The sequence below is a fragment of the Monodon monoceros genome, unplaced genomic scaffold (genome assembly GCF_005190385.1).
Source record: "Monodon monoceros isolate NGI ecotype Baffin Bay Population unplaced genomic scaffold, NGI_Narwhal_1 Super_Scaffold_11, whole genome shotgun sequence".
In the NCBI taxonomy this organism is placed as follows: domain Eukaryota; kingdom Metazoa; phylum Chordata; class Mammalia; order Artiodactyla; family Monodontidae; genus Monodon; species Monodon monoceros.
The window spans coordinates 120,930,549-120,947,014 of NW_021703767.1; the positions used below are offsets into that span (position 1 = coordinate 120,930,549).

The window sequence follows — 16,466 nt, forward strand, 5'->3', positions numbered from 1 at the left end:
GCAGCACCTGGCACATAGTAAGTGCTCAATAAATGGGAGTCTTTATTGTGTTACTATTAGTGGTGATGCTGGCGATGCCGGCAATGCCACTTAGCCAACTCTTTAGGTGAAATACAGCACACATATGCACTTGTCGAAAAAGATTCAGGTGGACTTCTGAAGCTGTCTTTGGTTCTTGTGGCTCCTGGCTCTCTCCTCCCTGCTTCTTCTTCCCTGATAGCATCCCCTGCTGTACGCAGGAACTGTGGGCATGGCAGGAATGTGTGTGACAGCTGGCCATGCAGACAGGAGAGGCAGGGTGAGGAGAATAGGTTTAAAAATATAGACTAGTCAGCTGGCCCCATGCACCTCAACCAAACTCCCTGGGAAATGCTAGTGGCTTTCCGGCCTCACCACCGCTCCCACCAGCCCTCTGTTTAGGGGCTCTGCTCTCTGCTGTGTGTTTCGTAAGAGAACAAAAAGACAGAGGGCTCTTGCTGAGAACTTTTGCTTATGGAAGCAGAATTTTTAAAATGTGCCCCAGGTTCCATGATGGCATTGTGACATTCTGCCTTGTGTTAATGGATAATTCTCAAAAAAAAGGGTAAAATCATGACTGTCTGTCATACAGAAATAAAAATGAAAACATGTTAAAGATTTTATTTAACTCTTTAAGGAGGAAACTGGCGTTTCAACCAGTTCAGAGAAGCAATAAAACCCACAGATTTATATGGGGTAAAGGAATGTTGGAACGAATGAGCAAATGGACATAAAATTGGCTTAACGGGTGTTATAGGCTGAATTTTGTCTCCCCAAATTCATGTGTTAAAGTCCTAACCCTCAGGTACCTCGGACTGTGACTGTATTTGCAGATAGGGTCTTTAAAGAGGTAATCAAGTTAAAATGAGGTCATTAGGGTGGGCCTTAATCCAATATGACTGTTGTCCTTATAAGGAGAAGAAATTAGGACACAGACCCACACAGAAGGAGAACCATGAGACAGAAGGTGGCCATCTAGAAATCAAGCAAGGACAGAGGCCTCATAAGAAACCAATCCCAATGACACATTGATCTCAGACTTCTAGCCTCCAGAACTGAGATAAACTTCGGTTGTATAAACCACCCAGCACTTTGTTATCATAGCCCTAACACACTAATTCAGTGGGGAAGGGTTATTTGAACATCTATAGACAAGAATTAATTTACATCCCAATTAGTTATCTATAATTTATAGAGTTGTAAAATAGCTCTGTTTGAATCAGATAACCCAGCCAGTTTAATAATGAGACTTATTTACAACTACAATCAGTAAACTACAGCTTGTGGGTCAAATCCAGCTCCACCACCTGTTTTTATAAATAAAGCTTTATTGGCACACAGACAGAGTTGGTCCTTTCCCTTGTCTGTGGCTGCTTTCCCACTACAAAGGCAGAGTTAAGTAGTTGTCATCTGCAAAGTCTAAAATATTTACTATCTGGTCTTTTTCAGAAAAAGTTTGTAGATCTTCCTCTAGAAAATGCATCATTTCCCACTGAAGCACAATTTCCTTACAGTTGGAATGTCCTTCAAGGTCATCCAGTCCAGGGGGTTCCAGATTTTGAAATCTCATGCATCAGTAAAATTTCAAAAAAATACTTGAGGAATAGTCACTGGTCTTCAATTTTTACTTCTGTCGAATATCAACTACCTCATAAAAGAAGACATTTCAGCTATGTGATAAAATAAGATATTTTGAAGAGCGTAGCGCCTGAAAGACTCACTGCATTGTCCTTTCTTTTTTTTCTTTGAGGTTTGGTAAAAACTTTGCCACCAACTAGCCACAGTTCACGGTCTGGATTGTGGGACAACTAATCTGGCTCAACCGTAGATACCAACTGCTGGCTCTGTCCAGGGAGACTCTGCTGGCTCAGACCAGGAGTCCTGGACTTACTCCTGGTACCCAGGCTAGTTCATGTCTTTCGGCCAGGAAGGAGGTCCTCAGGGTCTGGTTATTGCCAGAGCCAGCCTGGGCACACACCCAGCTCCAATTATGACAGGGCCTGCCTTGCTTTAAAAAATATTTTTTTTCTTTTCTTTTTTTTTTTTTACATCTTTATTGGAGTATAATTGCTTTACAGTGTTGTGCTAGTTTCTGCTTTATAACAAAGTGAGTCAGTTATACATACACATACGTTCCTATATCTCTTCCCTCTTGCGTCTCCCTCCCTCCCACCCTCCCTATCCCACCCCTCTAAGTGGTCACAAAGCACCGAGCTGATCTCCCTGTGCTATGCAGCTGCTTCCCACTAGCTATCTACCTTACGTTTGGTAGTGTATATATGTCCATGCCACTCTCTCGCTTTGTCATAGCTTCCCCTTCCCGCTCCCCATATCCTCAAGTCCATTCTCTGGTAGGTCTGTGTCTTTATTCCTGTCTTACTCCTAGGTTCTTCATGACATTTTTAAAAATATATATATTTTTTCTTGATTTTTAAAAGAAAGATATGTGCAGTGCAGAAAACTTAGGAAAAAATGGAAAGAACAAAACTCATCTCTACCCAGAGAGATATAAAAGTTTAGTGATACACAGGGTGAACAAAAGTGCTTTCCAATCTAAAAAGTTTAAAGGGGCAAAACCCAGCATATCTCCCCGAAATGAGGCCTGGCACATGGCAGGCACCAATAGTTATTGAAAGAATAATTAAACCTAAACGACTGCAATTATTTTTCCCAGATGATCCAAGAAAATTCAGTCTTTTTACTTTTTTGATGATCAAAATGGCTAATATGGTAAATCTTCCAGGTTGGCCTCCCCACCACCAAAAAAATCTTGTATCTATTTTTTTTCTTCTTAAGGCTTATAACTGCCAAGAACAATCATTTAAGAAGCAAGTATTATATATTTTCACTATTTTCATCATGTTTTACTATCTAAAAATTAACATCAGTTAAACTGCCCTAATGATAAACACAATATAATAATAATGATCTTTAAAAATCAATGTAGTATTCTCTCTGATTTCTTTTCCTTTCTTTCTTTCTTTTTTTTTTTTTGGCAGCACCACACAACTTGTGGGATCATAGTTCCCCGACCAGGGATTGAACCCAGGCCACTGCAGTGCCCAGTGAAAGTGCACTGGGTGAAAGTGAAAGTGAAAGTGCACATCGGTTAGAGTCCTAATCACTGGACTTCCAGGGAATTCTCTCAATGACTTCAAATGAGCTATTCCTAAGAAGCAAAGTTTAAATTATTCAATTATTTCACATTCATGCCTGGTCACCTAAATGAGAAACATCTTGAATTTGATATTCAAAGTAAACAATTGAGAATACTTTTTAAACTCTTTGTGGCTTACAATCCTAAAATTGGGGACTTCCCTGGCGGTCCAGTGGTTAGGACTCTGTGCTTCCACTGCAGGGGCATAGGTTCAATCCCTGGTGGGGGAATTAAGATTTAGCATGCCTCGCGGTGTGGCCGAAAAAAGAAAAGAAGAAAAATTACACCTAAAATCAATCATTCATCACTGTTTCCTGTGAAAACATCATCGATACCTCCTGCTTTGCAAGGCACTTCTAAGCCCCTTCAAGCGGTTTATTAATTCCATCTACCCCTTTAAGAAACAAACATTTCAAACAATCCCTGACAAACTAGAAGAATAAAAATGACTTCTCCTTGGTTCTTCTTTGTCTGAATAGTTCACTCATATATGTCTGTGTTTCCCCTGATGTTTCATTTTGTTTATACATAAAATTTTTCTCTAAAAACATAAGCTCATTTTAACTGTTTAAAAATAAGCAAGTATCATCCCTTTTCAAAAATCACTTCTTTTCTTTGATAAAACATCTGGTTGCATCTTATTTCAGTCTTGAATCCCACCCACAATCTGAGCCAATCCCTTTGCACTGGCTTATTTCTCTCCATCTATAACATTTAATCTCCATGCTGAGGTCTGTCCCTTACCTGCCCTGCCCCTGTGAGCCTCCTGTACTCTGACTTGGCCCAGGTGGATTCCCACCTGGCATATGATGGGCAGGAGATCTGGGATGGGCCCCCATGTCTCCACTTATTCCAATTAGATTTTTCTTTCATTGTGTGTAAAAAATTTCCTTCTCAACCACTCCCCAGGAACCAGCTCTCTTGCTTCTCTCACCTCCTCTGGAACTTTCAGTGAAGGTTCAGGTCTTAATAGTTTGTCCTTGGACCAGGAATCATTCGACCTGCTGCTACTTACTGATCTTCAATTTAGTATGCCCTTACTGTATGCAAGTCAAGCACTATGTGCTTCCTATACATTATTTCTAGTCTTCACAACGACCCTGCAGAGCTGTGTGACCTTGGACAAGCTACAAAACATCTATGGGCATCAGTTTCCTCTTTTAAAATGTGAATAATAACACCCACAGGAGTCTGCATGCTCCACTACACCACAGGGCCTTTCTTAGATGGTTGTCTTATTTCTCTGCTGTGTCCCCAACATCACCCAGTGCAGGGCTCAATGTATAACTAGAGCTCAACACATACTTACTTACTTGGTGATTGTTTGAATATAGGTATCTTATTCAATTATTTTCCTGAGTTACTTCTAAAACATGAAACAGATTTGCATTTAAAGTTTATCAAAAGCAGTAGGCATTCACATGAAAGAACCAATGCAAGTACAAGTCACTTTTTAAAATGTCTGTTTATAAAGCTAAATCCTGAGATCTCTACGCTTGGAATGCTCTAGTTAATTGAATTTCTGTTAACTGTTGATTAGTTTTTGTTAAACAGACTTAGAAATTTTATCAAATTTTAATCTACTTTCTTGCCTTAGGAAGAAGAGTCTCCAGGACACACCTGTATTCTGCTTTGGTGATTCAGGACTCTACAGTGTCTCTAGGGTAGGGTTTGGAGCTTCAAGGAGCTCACTGAGGATGGAGGATGAGCAGGTGAGTGGCAGGTGTTCTAACCCAGGACTCAACTCCATGAGGGTTTCTTCCTCCTTGTTCCAGATACGGTTGATGTTGTCTTGTAGTTGAGGATTACTGTTAGCTGGATTCCAGTTAACCAAAAAATTTTTGGCCAGTGTTTTTTGTAATTCTTGGTACCTTTACTCAAGGGACAAAACTTTTAAAATAACTTCAGCCAGGTTTCTCACCTTTGGGCCAAGAGAGATTTCCTTAGGCACACATACATCTTAAAAAAAAAAATATATATATATACACACACACACACACACACACACACACACACACATATATATATGGTCACCCCAGATGTATATTTGTGTCATATATATATATATATTTTTTGGTGGGGGGGGCCTTAAAATTCTCACTTTTGCTGTGCTTTCGAGAAGTGCTAATTCTCCTATAAAGTGCTGGCTGGGCAGCCACCTGAAATGAGGGCCACTGTTTGTTCAAATCAGTTTCTAAGCCCATATGTGTCCTTCAGGTCTTGAAATAGTCAAGAGATCTACTTCCCAAGATATGTGTGAAGAACTAAAGTGTGCAAGGGCAAGGAAATCTATAAGATGAATACGGATGATCTTCAGTTTCATTTAACTGCAATTGCCAAAGTTATGCATTTTTTTGGGTATTTGAAAAGTTGTGGTCAAAATGTAAGACTGAGGTTTTGAGCAACCAAAACAGGGACCCTTATGTACTAACATTTAAATCTGCATGACTGTGGTTCCCAAACTTTGTTGCACACTGGAATCACCCGGGGAGATTTTGAAAATCTAGATGCCCAGGTTGTACTCCAGACCAATTAAAATCTGGGAGTAGGAGTCACATGTTAGTATTTTAAAAGATTTCTGGGTGATTGCAAAGTTCAGCAAAGTTTGGGAACTGATGGCATACGGAATTATACAGGTAAGCAATTTGTAGACTACTACCTAAAGAACTCAACTTACAGAATACTTTAATCCCCAGACCTCATGTGTATTTACGTTTAACATGCTTCAACGTTATAATGGTAGAATATTTCAGAAATATGAAAAAGAGACTCTATAAATTAAAAATGATTCTGTAATCTGAAATATTTCCAAAATAGTACAATCCACTCCTTTTTTGCAGGGAGGGGGAAAATCAGAAATATTTATTTCCAGGTTCAAAATCCCTTTTATAAGTACAGAAGAAGGAGAAATACTGAAAGATGAAAGGATGAAAAGATATAAACAAAGAAAAACTAAAATGATTGTTTACTAAGAATTGCAAATGCTCGTTTTCTGAGCATACCACAAAGTTCCATTCTCTGTTCTTAGGACTTTGTGTAATTGTCAGGGACATGATGACAAAGGCTCATGCTTTTAGTTTAGCAAAATAAACCTGAGGGTTCCTTTTCAACCAGGTCTCAGTGAAAACTGAGACTGTACTCTTCTTTATGAAGGAAGAAAGAAAGAATAAAGAAAGGAAGTAAGTTGGGGGGAAGGGATTAAGGAAGGAAGGAGAGAAAATACGTCTTAGTGGTGAGCTCACCTAACCTTTGAACTGTTTTGTGGTTGAAACGCCCTTCCTGACTGATCAGTGCTCATTCAACAGATTTTCACGTATTAGGAACATTCGAGGATTATGTCAGCTGAGACTCCTGCTGCCCGTGTGGTAGAGAGAACAACTTATAATAGCAAACATATACCAGACTTAGACGAATTACCCTCCCCGCAACCTGCGGGCCTGTTGGGGTCATTCAATTCGGCAAACAGCCCCGTTTCTATAATCTCTTCCTGCCAAGCTATAGGGACAGCACCTGTTGCAAATCTTTGGAAGAACTGCGTATCTTTATCATCAAATTCGACTCCTCGAACCTCAGAGAAATCTTCAATTTCACCGATATCTTTGGCATAAACCACTGATGGGTCTGGCACAAATGGAGGCTCAACTAGGCCAGCTTCCAGGCGAGGGAAGTTGATGGTTTTGAAGAAATGGTGTTTCCTGGGATCATCAGACTTTTCTCTGTGAAGAAAGGAGATGGCCAGCCTGAGACACAGTAACAAACCCAAACAGGAACTGTTCTAGCAATTCAAAATATGTGGCCTTCCTTTCCTGGAATACATTTCATTTTAATTGCAGAGACAATATCACATAAAGAACAATTTAGAAAAATAACAACTTTCAAAACCACCCACAGGGAATTCCCTGGTGGTCCAGTGGTTAGGACTCCATGCTTTCACTGCCAAGGGCCTGGATTCTATCCCTAGTTGGGGAACTAAGGTCCCACGAGCCAACATGGCCACAGAAAACACTGTACCCCACACTTCTGCATGCAGATAGTCGTCGCATGTTCATTGTTTGTAGACCACCTTCACATCTAGAGGTAATTTTTTTTTTTTTTTTTGCGGTACGCGGGCCTCTCACCGTCGTGGCCCCTCCCGCTGCGGAGCACAGGCTCCGGACGCGCAGGCTCAGCGGCCATGGCTCACGGGCCCAGCCGCTCCGCGGCATGTGGGATCTTCCCGGACCGGGGCACGCACCCGTGTCCTCTGCCTCGGCAGGCGGACTCCCAACCACTGCGCCACCTAGATGTAACTTTTAAACAGCCAAATAGTTGACATGACTTTTGTTCTTGGTGTTTCATGGAAACACCAGCAAAATTCAGTGGGGTCAGAACCTGCTTGCCTGCAGCGTCCAAGGCGCTCACTGCCTCTTGCTCTGTCCTTCAGGGTTACATAGAACAAGTGAAGCATGTCTCTTCTTACTTGACCGCCACTTACATTTTAAAAGACAGCAGTCAGATCTCCTCACTCTTCATATGACATGATTTCTAGGAGCCCCACCTACCTCCCTCAACTGCCACAGTAATCTTTAAAGACTTTTAAATGATCCATTAGCAATTTTTAGCAGCATAACTGAGCATACATTCGGTGCTCAAGACTACAGTTGTTTGTTATCAAACCCTCCTTCCCCATGCTAGAAATTATTCTAGTATTTGCCTTAGAATATGGGGGAAAAATGTGTGTTTCCAGTTAGTTGTGTAACCTTTTATATTAGTTACCTATTGCTGTGTAACAGATTGCCCCAACATTTAGTGGCTTAAAACAACAAACATTTGGAACTTTCCTGGCGGTCCAGTGGTTAAGATTCTGTGCTCCCAGTGCAGGGGACCCGGGTTTGATCCGTGGTCAGGGAACTAGATCCCACATGCTACAATTAAGAAAGAGTTCACGTGCTGCAACTAAGAGTCCTCATGCTGCAACTAAAGATCCTTCATGCAGCAATGAAGATCCTGTGTACTGCAGCTAAGACCCAGAGCAGCTAAATAAATGAATAAATAAATATTTTTAAAAAAGGCTTTATTTAAAAAAACAAAAACATGTATTATTATCTCACAGTTTCTGTGGGGCAAGAATCTAGACTTGGGTTAACTGGGTGCCTCTGACTCAAGGTCTCTAGAGACATCACAGTAAAGCTGTTGGTCAAGGCTGTGATCTCATCTGAAGGTTCGACTGGGGTGGGGGGTCAGGGTTGGGGTAATCTGCTTCCAGGCTCACTCATATGGTTATTGGAAAGCCTCCGTCCCTCACCATGTGAGCCTCTTCACGGGGCTGCCTGATACCATTGTAACTGTCTTTCTTCAGGACAAATGGTCATAGCAAGAGAGAGATAGAGAGAGAGCTCAAGATATGAGACACAGTATTTTTATAACCTAATCTTAGAAATGACATCTCATTACTTCTGCCATATTCTACTTGTTAGAAGCAAGTCAGTACATACAAGTAAGTCCAGCCCATCCTTAAGGGAAGGGGTTACTCAAGGGTGTGGATGGCAGGAGGTAGGGATCTTTGGGGACCATATTAGGGGTGGTCTACCATACACTCCTCTTGGTTCTTCTTGAGTTCAAGTTTTAAAAAAATAAAAAGAGGGCTGTTTTGTGGCATCAGGTTCAAACGACTTTTTTCTCTTCTTCATTTTTTTAAAAAGATTTACTATTTATCATTTATTTATTTAATTTATTTATTTATGGCTGCATTGGGTCTTAGTTGCGGCATGCAGGATCTTCGTTGAGGCATACGGGATCTTTCATCATGGCACACAGGCTTCTCTCTAGTTGTGGTGTGCAGGTTTTCTCTTCTCTAGTTGTGGCATGCAGGCTCCAGGGCGTGTGGGTTCTCTAGTTGAGGTGCACGAGCTCAGTAGTTGTGGCATGCGGGCTTAGTTGCCCCATGGCATGTAGGATCTTAGTTCCCTGACCAGGGATCGAACCCATGACCCCTGCATTGTAAGGCAGATTCTTTACCACTGGACCACCAGGGAAGTCCCCTCTTTTTCTTTTATATGAGTAGGTATGCTGGTCTGACTAAGAGACGTCTTCCTTTTGGAAGAAGTCAATTTCTGTCATAAATCAACCTTAATAAAGCGAATTACATGCATGGTCTTCCCTTTTTCATTTTTGTTCTAGTAATCAGAAAGCTTTTAGGAAAGGGATTGAGGGCTTCCCACATACATCCCCTTCAGAGACTCCCTACTGTGTTTGAGGATTACTGCAGCAGACTCTGTCCAATAAGATGACTAGAGTCTAAACTCAATAATCACGTTACTAATAACAGGTGGAAATGACCAACATTTATGCAGAGCTACTCTCGGCTAACACAACGTTATGCTCTTCACTTACTTTGTCACATTTAACCATCACAACAACCCTATCTGTCTTTTAACTGTATTTTAAACCTCTTTTAACCTCTTTATACTTGCTTTTGCATTTATAATAGCTGTGTATCTGAGAAAGCCAGCAAATATAGGTGAATTTTTCAAAGGAAAAATTGTAGTCAAATATTATTATGGAAAAGAGAAACTCAGTCAAAGGTTTCTGATGTCCAGCAATTCCCCAGTTCTTGTTTTGTGATTCAAGCCTAGCTCCATCCAGAAAGGCCCATCCAGGACTCCTTGGACTTTTCCCATTATGACCCCACTGAAAAGAGAGGTATGGAAAACTGTATCATAAGATACTATAAGGTAACTCTGTTCTCCACAAAGCCACTGAGTCTCCATGAATTGAAAGAAAGGGAAATGCAGGCTTGCCATCTATTAGAACCTACTGATCAGACTTCCCTGGTGGCACAGTGGTTAAGAATTGGCCTGTCAAAGCAGGCGACACGGGTTCGATCCTTGGTCCAGGAAGATCCCACATGCCACGGAGCAACTAATCCCGTGACCACAACTACTGAGCCCGCACGCTGCAGCTACTGAAGCCCGTGCGCCTAGAGCCCATGCTCCCCAACAAGAGAGGCCACCGCAATGAGAAGCCTGCGCACCGCAATGAAGAGTAGCCCCTGCTCACTGCAACTAGAGAAAGCCCACGCACAGCAAAGAAGACCCAATGCAGCCAAAAAAAAAAGAACCTACTGACCAATGTCTGTGTGGTTTACATCCTGTAGAGTAAGAGCCTTGAGGGAGGGTTACTAAGATGAATTGAAACTTTAAGGATGGATTTTTTTTTAAAGTCAGATCTACTGAGGTATAATTTACACAGCAACCTTTTAAAGTATCAGAAAGATTTGAGGAATGGGGGTTGGTGCCAGATTTTAAATGTGTTAGAACAAGGATAGAGGTAAAATTCCACCCAAGTAGATCAGGAATGAACCTCAGGCCTGTGTGTCTCAAAGAGAACAGAGGAGTTAGAATGGGACCAGGTGCCATGAGGAAGAAGCTTGTACCATCTTGATGGCCACTGGCAGGTATGAACACACTGTACCAGAGGTCAAGAGGGCACCTTTAAAGTCACTCTGAGCAGATTTAACTTGGATAAAGGAGAGTGCCCATGGGCTCGGTGACCATGGGGAACTTGCCATACCAGTCCTCACATCAAGATACACAATTTTCTTATCTAGGAAATAGACTCACAGATGTAGAGAACAGACTTGCAGTTGCCAAGGGGCAGGGGTGGACTGGGAGTTTGGGATTAGCAGATGTAAACTATTATACACAGGATGGATAAACAACAAGGTCCTGCTGTACAGCACAGGGAACTATATTCAACATCCTGTAATAAACTATAATGGAAAAGAATATGAAAAAAAGAGTATATATATGTATAACTGAATCACTTTGCTGTACAGCAGAAATTAACACAACGTTGTAAATCAACTCTACTTCAATAGAATAAACTTTTAAAAAAATGTGAACCGTTCTTAACTAACATCTCAACCAGGCCTGGATGGCCTTGGCGTGTCCATTAGGGATGGCCAACTGCCTTTTTGCAACTAGTCACAGAAGACTGGGGAAAAACGGGCCACATTGAGGTTTTCTTTATGTTCTGCCACATCCCCAACTAGATGCCCCTGGAGGGCAGGGCCCATGCCTTATGCCCCTTTCCAATAAATATCTGTGAGTGCTGACGCTAACAACAAAAGACTAGGCTCTCCAACTTCTGCTCCTTTCCCTCTGCGTCCAGGCTACGGGAAAGCTGATCACTTGGCTATTTTGCACTAGCCATGCTTACCTCAGTTGGGCCAAATCAGCAGCTACAGGGAGACTTCTCCTGCTTATTGAATATATTTCAGAGCATTGACAGGGGCTATTGTGTTACCAAACCCCACACAGAGATTACAATGGATTTTCTAATAACAGTCAATGAAGGAAAGATACCAGCTGCCCATACACGAGGACCACGCTGTGGGGTTTGGTCTGCCAAGAACAGTGGCTATTGGCCTGAGAAGCACTTAAGTCAGAGACTTGCATGGTTATCTGCCCTTACTTGGCTGCACTGTCTTATCAGAATAAATCCTGCAAAATACTTAAGTCTTCACCTTTTATTTTATTGGAACACACCATAGTTGACCCTATCTGGAGTCCCTGTGAGATGATCAGAAAAGCTTTTGGCTTCTCTGCAAAATTAATTCACAGACCCATAAAGGCAAAAGAGGAGATTCCCTTCAGTGATGTCTAAGGAAGGAGAAGGGGTTTTTTTTCTTTCTTTCAAATGCTCGTGAATGCAACAGGGAGGGGGCACTTGACCTCTCCGCTGTGTAACACATTGTCTAGGTATTTGCTCGGCTTTGGAGGATGCCCACGAAAGTAATCAAACATTATCTCATTTGAATGAATGTTTAAAAAATACAAAGAGTTGAAATGAAAACGTTGGAAGATTTTCTCTTTCACTGAACAGCTGGTTTTTATATGCTTTCTCTCTAATGTTGTAAACAGTTTTTATACAAAACAGTCACAACAACAAATGCTTTTTAAAAAGGTATTGCTTGACAGAGCAGCTTCAGGCCATGATCCAGTGCTTTAAGGTGGCGTTTTCCCGAAGAAGTTAGTCAGTGTTTCATTTTACAGATTCAAAGTGTGCTTATAGACCGCCTGGAGGGGTGGGATAGGGAGGGAGGGAGACGCGAGAGGGAAGAGATATGGGAACATATGTATATGTATAACTGATTCACTTTGTTATAAAGCAGAAACTAACACACCATTGTAAAGCAATTATACTCCAATAAAGATGTAAAAAAACCAAAGTGTGCTTATAAAGTACTGAGATAGATTTTTATTCAAAGACACCAAGTGGGTTGTGTTCCCTTCAGAGAAGTCATCTAAAGAGAATGTTCACTTCTTTCACTGCCTTGGCCACTGTTGGTACATTCTCTGATTCCCCCCCGCATGGGCTTGAGAGCCAAGATGGTAGAGATGGTCTGTGTTCACCATATCCAGCTCTCCTCTCCTTCCTGGACAGACAGAAAGCAGGACTAGTCAGCTCCCTTGCCCTTAGGCAGGGCCCGAGGACTCCTTCTGTCTAACAGAAGTGTATCTGAAATGACCTGTAAAGTGGGTCTGAGGCAGGACAAAGCTCCCCAGGCTCTCTGCATTCTCTCTTGTTGCCATAGCAACCGAAACCACCAGTTCCAGTGGGGCTGAAAGGTGGAAGCAGCCTGAAGCTCTGAGTCACCATTCAGAAGGGAGATACCTGGAGAATCCCTGGACCCATAAAGGACTTCATATGAATGAGAAATAATCCTTTAGTTTTAAGCCGCTGAGACTTTGGGATTTGCTTGTTATCACAACGTGGCCTATTTTGACCACACTAATACAACAATGTTGGAATCTACACAGGAAAATCACTTCCACATTTTACTTTCACATCAGTGAAGAGTTCCATCTCATTTCAAAATACTCATTTGTTAGTTTCGCTATCTTTGAAATGCTTTGAAAGTCATTACAAATGAATTTTGTTTCGCTATTTTAAAAAATCAGATCAAAAATAAAAAGCTTGCCTCCATATGTAAACATTGTGAGCTAAGGCAGCCCTGTTCTAGAGCCTCCACTGACAACTACTCAGAAGATTTAGAGTAATTTGCCTCTCTAAGTTTTGGTGTAATATTAAAAATCAGTCATATTACTTTATGGTTGTAACTTTCTTTTTGTATGTATTTTTAGATTTTGAAAATTCAGTCCAAGTAATTTAAGACACATGAGCTCGTAGTTTAGTCAAAATATTATCTGATATCACCCTTAGAACTAATTAATGATAATTGCTATCACATTGAATGATTCCTAAGCTATGTTATATCTAACTTTGCAAGCATTATATCTAAACCTCAAAATATCCCACTGAATTAGTTAGGGTTCCTTAGAGAAACAGAACCAAAAGGGCGCTGAACTGTCCAAAATGCACAACAGTGGCATAAAAATTATTTTGAGCTGAAGTTATTTGAGAGTCAACAGATGCAGGTTTTGAACTCCCCTTTGTCTGCCTTTAAGATAAGCAGAGTCTTGGAAAAAAACTCAACTCATAAATCTTCTCTCCGGGAATTTCAGGAGTTTTGGAACCAGGAAAGATTGACTCTTATCACCAGTGACAGAACTCAGCACCACACCTAAATAGACATTGCCACAAAGCTATCATATCTCCCATCTATTCTTCTAAGGGCCATTTATCTTTCCTAAAAGTCAACTGTTCTCCCATAAGTGCCCTTACCCCACTATTTCAAAGAAGTCATTTGTTTTCCTGTAAGTGACCTTCTCCCCATCCCCCTCCCCTATTAAATGGAATATAAGCCCTCAATTCTAACTGCCACCTAGTAACATTTTTTTTTTTTGCAGTACGTGGGCCTCTCACTGCCATGGCCTCTCCCATTGCGGAGCACAGGCTCCGGACCCTCAGGCTCAGTGGCCCTAGCTCACGGGCCTAGCCGCTCCATGGCACGTGGGATCTTCCCGGACCTGGGCACGAACCCGTGTCCCCTGCATCGGCAGGCGGACTCTCAACCACTGCGCCACCAGGGAAGCCCCCTAGTTACACTTTTTTGTGAACTCTTGTGTATGTACATAAATAAAAATCTGTCTTTTCTCTTGCTAATCATCTTTTGGCAGTTTAACTTTTAGGCTTCCATTCCTAAACCTAAGAGGGTAGAAGAAAAGTTCTTTCCTCTCCCCCCAGTACATGTGTATGTATGAGAGAGAGAGAGAGAGAGAGAGAGAGAGAGAGGGAGGGAGAGAGAGAGAGAGTTTATTTTAAGGAACTGGCTCAGGCAATTGTGGAGGTTTGGCAAGTTCAAATTCTGCAAGGTAGGCTGTGTGGCTGGAGACTCAGGGAAGAGTCACAGTTCAAGTTCAAGGGTGGTTTGCTGGCAGAATTCCTTCTTCTCCCAGGGAGGTCAGTCCTTTTCTATTAAGGCCTTCAACAAATCGCATGAGGCTCATCCACATAATGAAGAATAACCTGCTTTACTCAAAACCTACTCATTTATGTGTTAATCTTACCTAAAAAATACCTGCACAGAAACATCTAGAATAGTGTTTGATCAAATATCTGAGTATTGTGGCCTAGTCAAGTTAAGACATAAAATTAACAATCACACCCACAAAAAAACCCCATTTTATATATGAGGATATTGAGACTCCAAGAAAGTAATTCAGTTGCTTGGGGTAAAATGATCAGTATGTAGCCAAGCTGGGTTGTGAGTCTATGTCTGTGACTTGAAAACCCTTGGTTTTCTCCTTACATAACACAGTTACTCACTGCCAAGGGTCTTTTCATAGATCAGGTTTTCTTATTTTTTTCTTCTAAAATATCTTGATCTTATTATTCCTTTGTAGGCAATAAAACTTGACTTTCCTCAAAACTAATTTCAACTGTACTTAACATAGCTGGCAACATCATATGTACTTAATAAATATTTGTTGACTGATTAATGATATTTTACAGAGATGTTTAAAGGGGCAGAAACTTTCACTTTAAAATACATCTTGGAGGACTTCCCTGGTAGCGCAGTGGTTAAGAATCCACCTGCCAATGCAGGGGACACGGGTTCAAGCCCTGGTCTGGGAAGATCCCACATGCTGCGGAGCAACTAAGCCCATGTGCCACAACTACTGAGCCCGCGTGCCACAACTACTGAAGCCCGTGTGCCTAGAGCCCATGCTCGGCAACAGGAGAAGCCACCGCAATACGAAGCCAGTGCACGGCAACGAAGAGTAGCCCCCGCTCGTTGCAACTAGAGAAAACCTGCATGCAGCAACGAAGACCCAGCACAGCCAAAAATAAATAAATAAATAAAATAAAATTTAAAAACTGCAGTATTTATTTTAAAAAATATATGTCTTGGAGATTGTTCCATATCAAGTGTTCATAGTGTTTGAAAGTGTTGAAAAGACTTAACCACATAATATACAAATAATAACAGGAAAATACTACTACTACTTAATCCCAAGCCTTTGTCATTAATCCAAAGTATTCTCCAAATCCCTGTGGAAATGCTGACATCACTAATCATGTCTTTATATGATAGTTACCTGCTTCCTAAGCGTTGCTCTGGTGTCTTAGCCAAGAAGAGTCTGCAAATGTCTTTTGCTTCCTCTGTGAAGTTATCGTGTTGGAATCTGACTTCCTCCTTCAGTGTTCTTTGCTTTAAATCCTCTTTACTGACTTTTTCCTTGTAATCTTTGAATGGTGTTTGTCCAGCAACCATTTCATAAATACTGCATCCCATTGCAAACCAGTCCACAGGATAGGAATAACTCGCTTTTTCCATTAGGATTTCAGGAGCCATATAACCATTGGTTCCAGCCTGTAATGCCCCAAACAAAAACAAAACAAAACAAAAACACTAATGTGAGTTGAACAGACACTGCTGACAGCCTACTCAATACCCTTTATCCTTTTCTTTCCTTGTTGAGGGAACCCTAATTTACTTGGAGTGGCCATGTGTCTAACCTATTCTATTCCCTGCTTTCCCAGCAGCCTCTGGTGCAGTCAGGGCAGGCCATGCAATCCATTCTGGCCAATGAGACATAAAGAGGATTTGGTTGGAGTGCATTATGAAAGAGAGAGATACGGCTGATCTTGAAGTGGGAAAATCACCTAGACTCTCTTAGTCCCCTCACCTCATCTTTAAGGTAAAAAGTTCACGCGGCTGTCTCTAAGATCCCCTAAGTCCTGCTTCTGCTTTTTATTCACAGATAATAGAAAATTAGACACATGATTTTTTTTTAAGTGGAGTTCTTTATTGCTAATATTGGACGTTCACATAATATTATCTAGTCTACGATTTTTTAAACTCTATTTGCTATGTAATGATACTAATATATCAGCCATGTTT

General features: G+C 41.3%; 1 protein-coding gene across 1 annotated transcript in view; it reads right to left on the reverse strand.

Annotated features, from left to right (window-relative positions):
* Positions 1-5,874: 5,874 nt before the first annotated feature.
* GRK7 (G protein-coupled receptor kinase 7) overlaps positions 5,875-16,466 on the reverse strand; it is a 35,123-nt gene continuing 24,531 nt past the window's right edge. Inside the window, exons 3-4 of the mRNA XM_029215155.1 lie at positions 15,661-15,935; positions 5,875-6,891 (exon numbers count right to left, since the gene is read on the reverse strand). Of these exons, the coding sequence (XP_029070988.1) occupies positions 6,555-6,891; positions 15,661-15,935 (612 nt within the window). The 3' untranslated portion in view covers positions 5,875-6,554. The remainder of the gene's footprint in view (positions 6,892-15,660; positions 15,936-16,466) is intronic.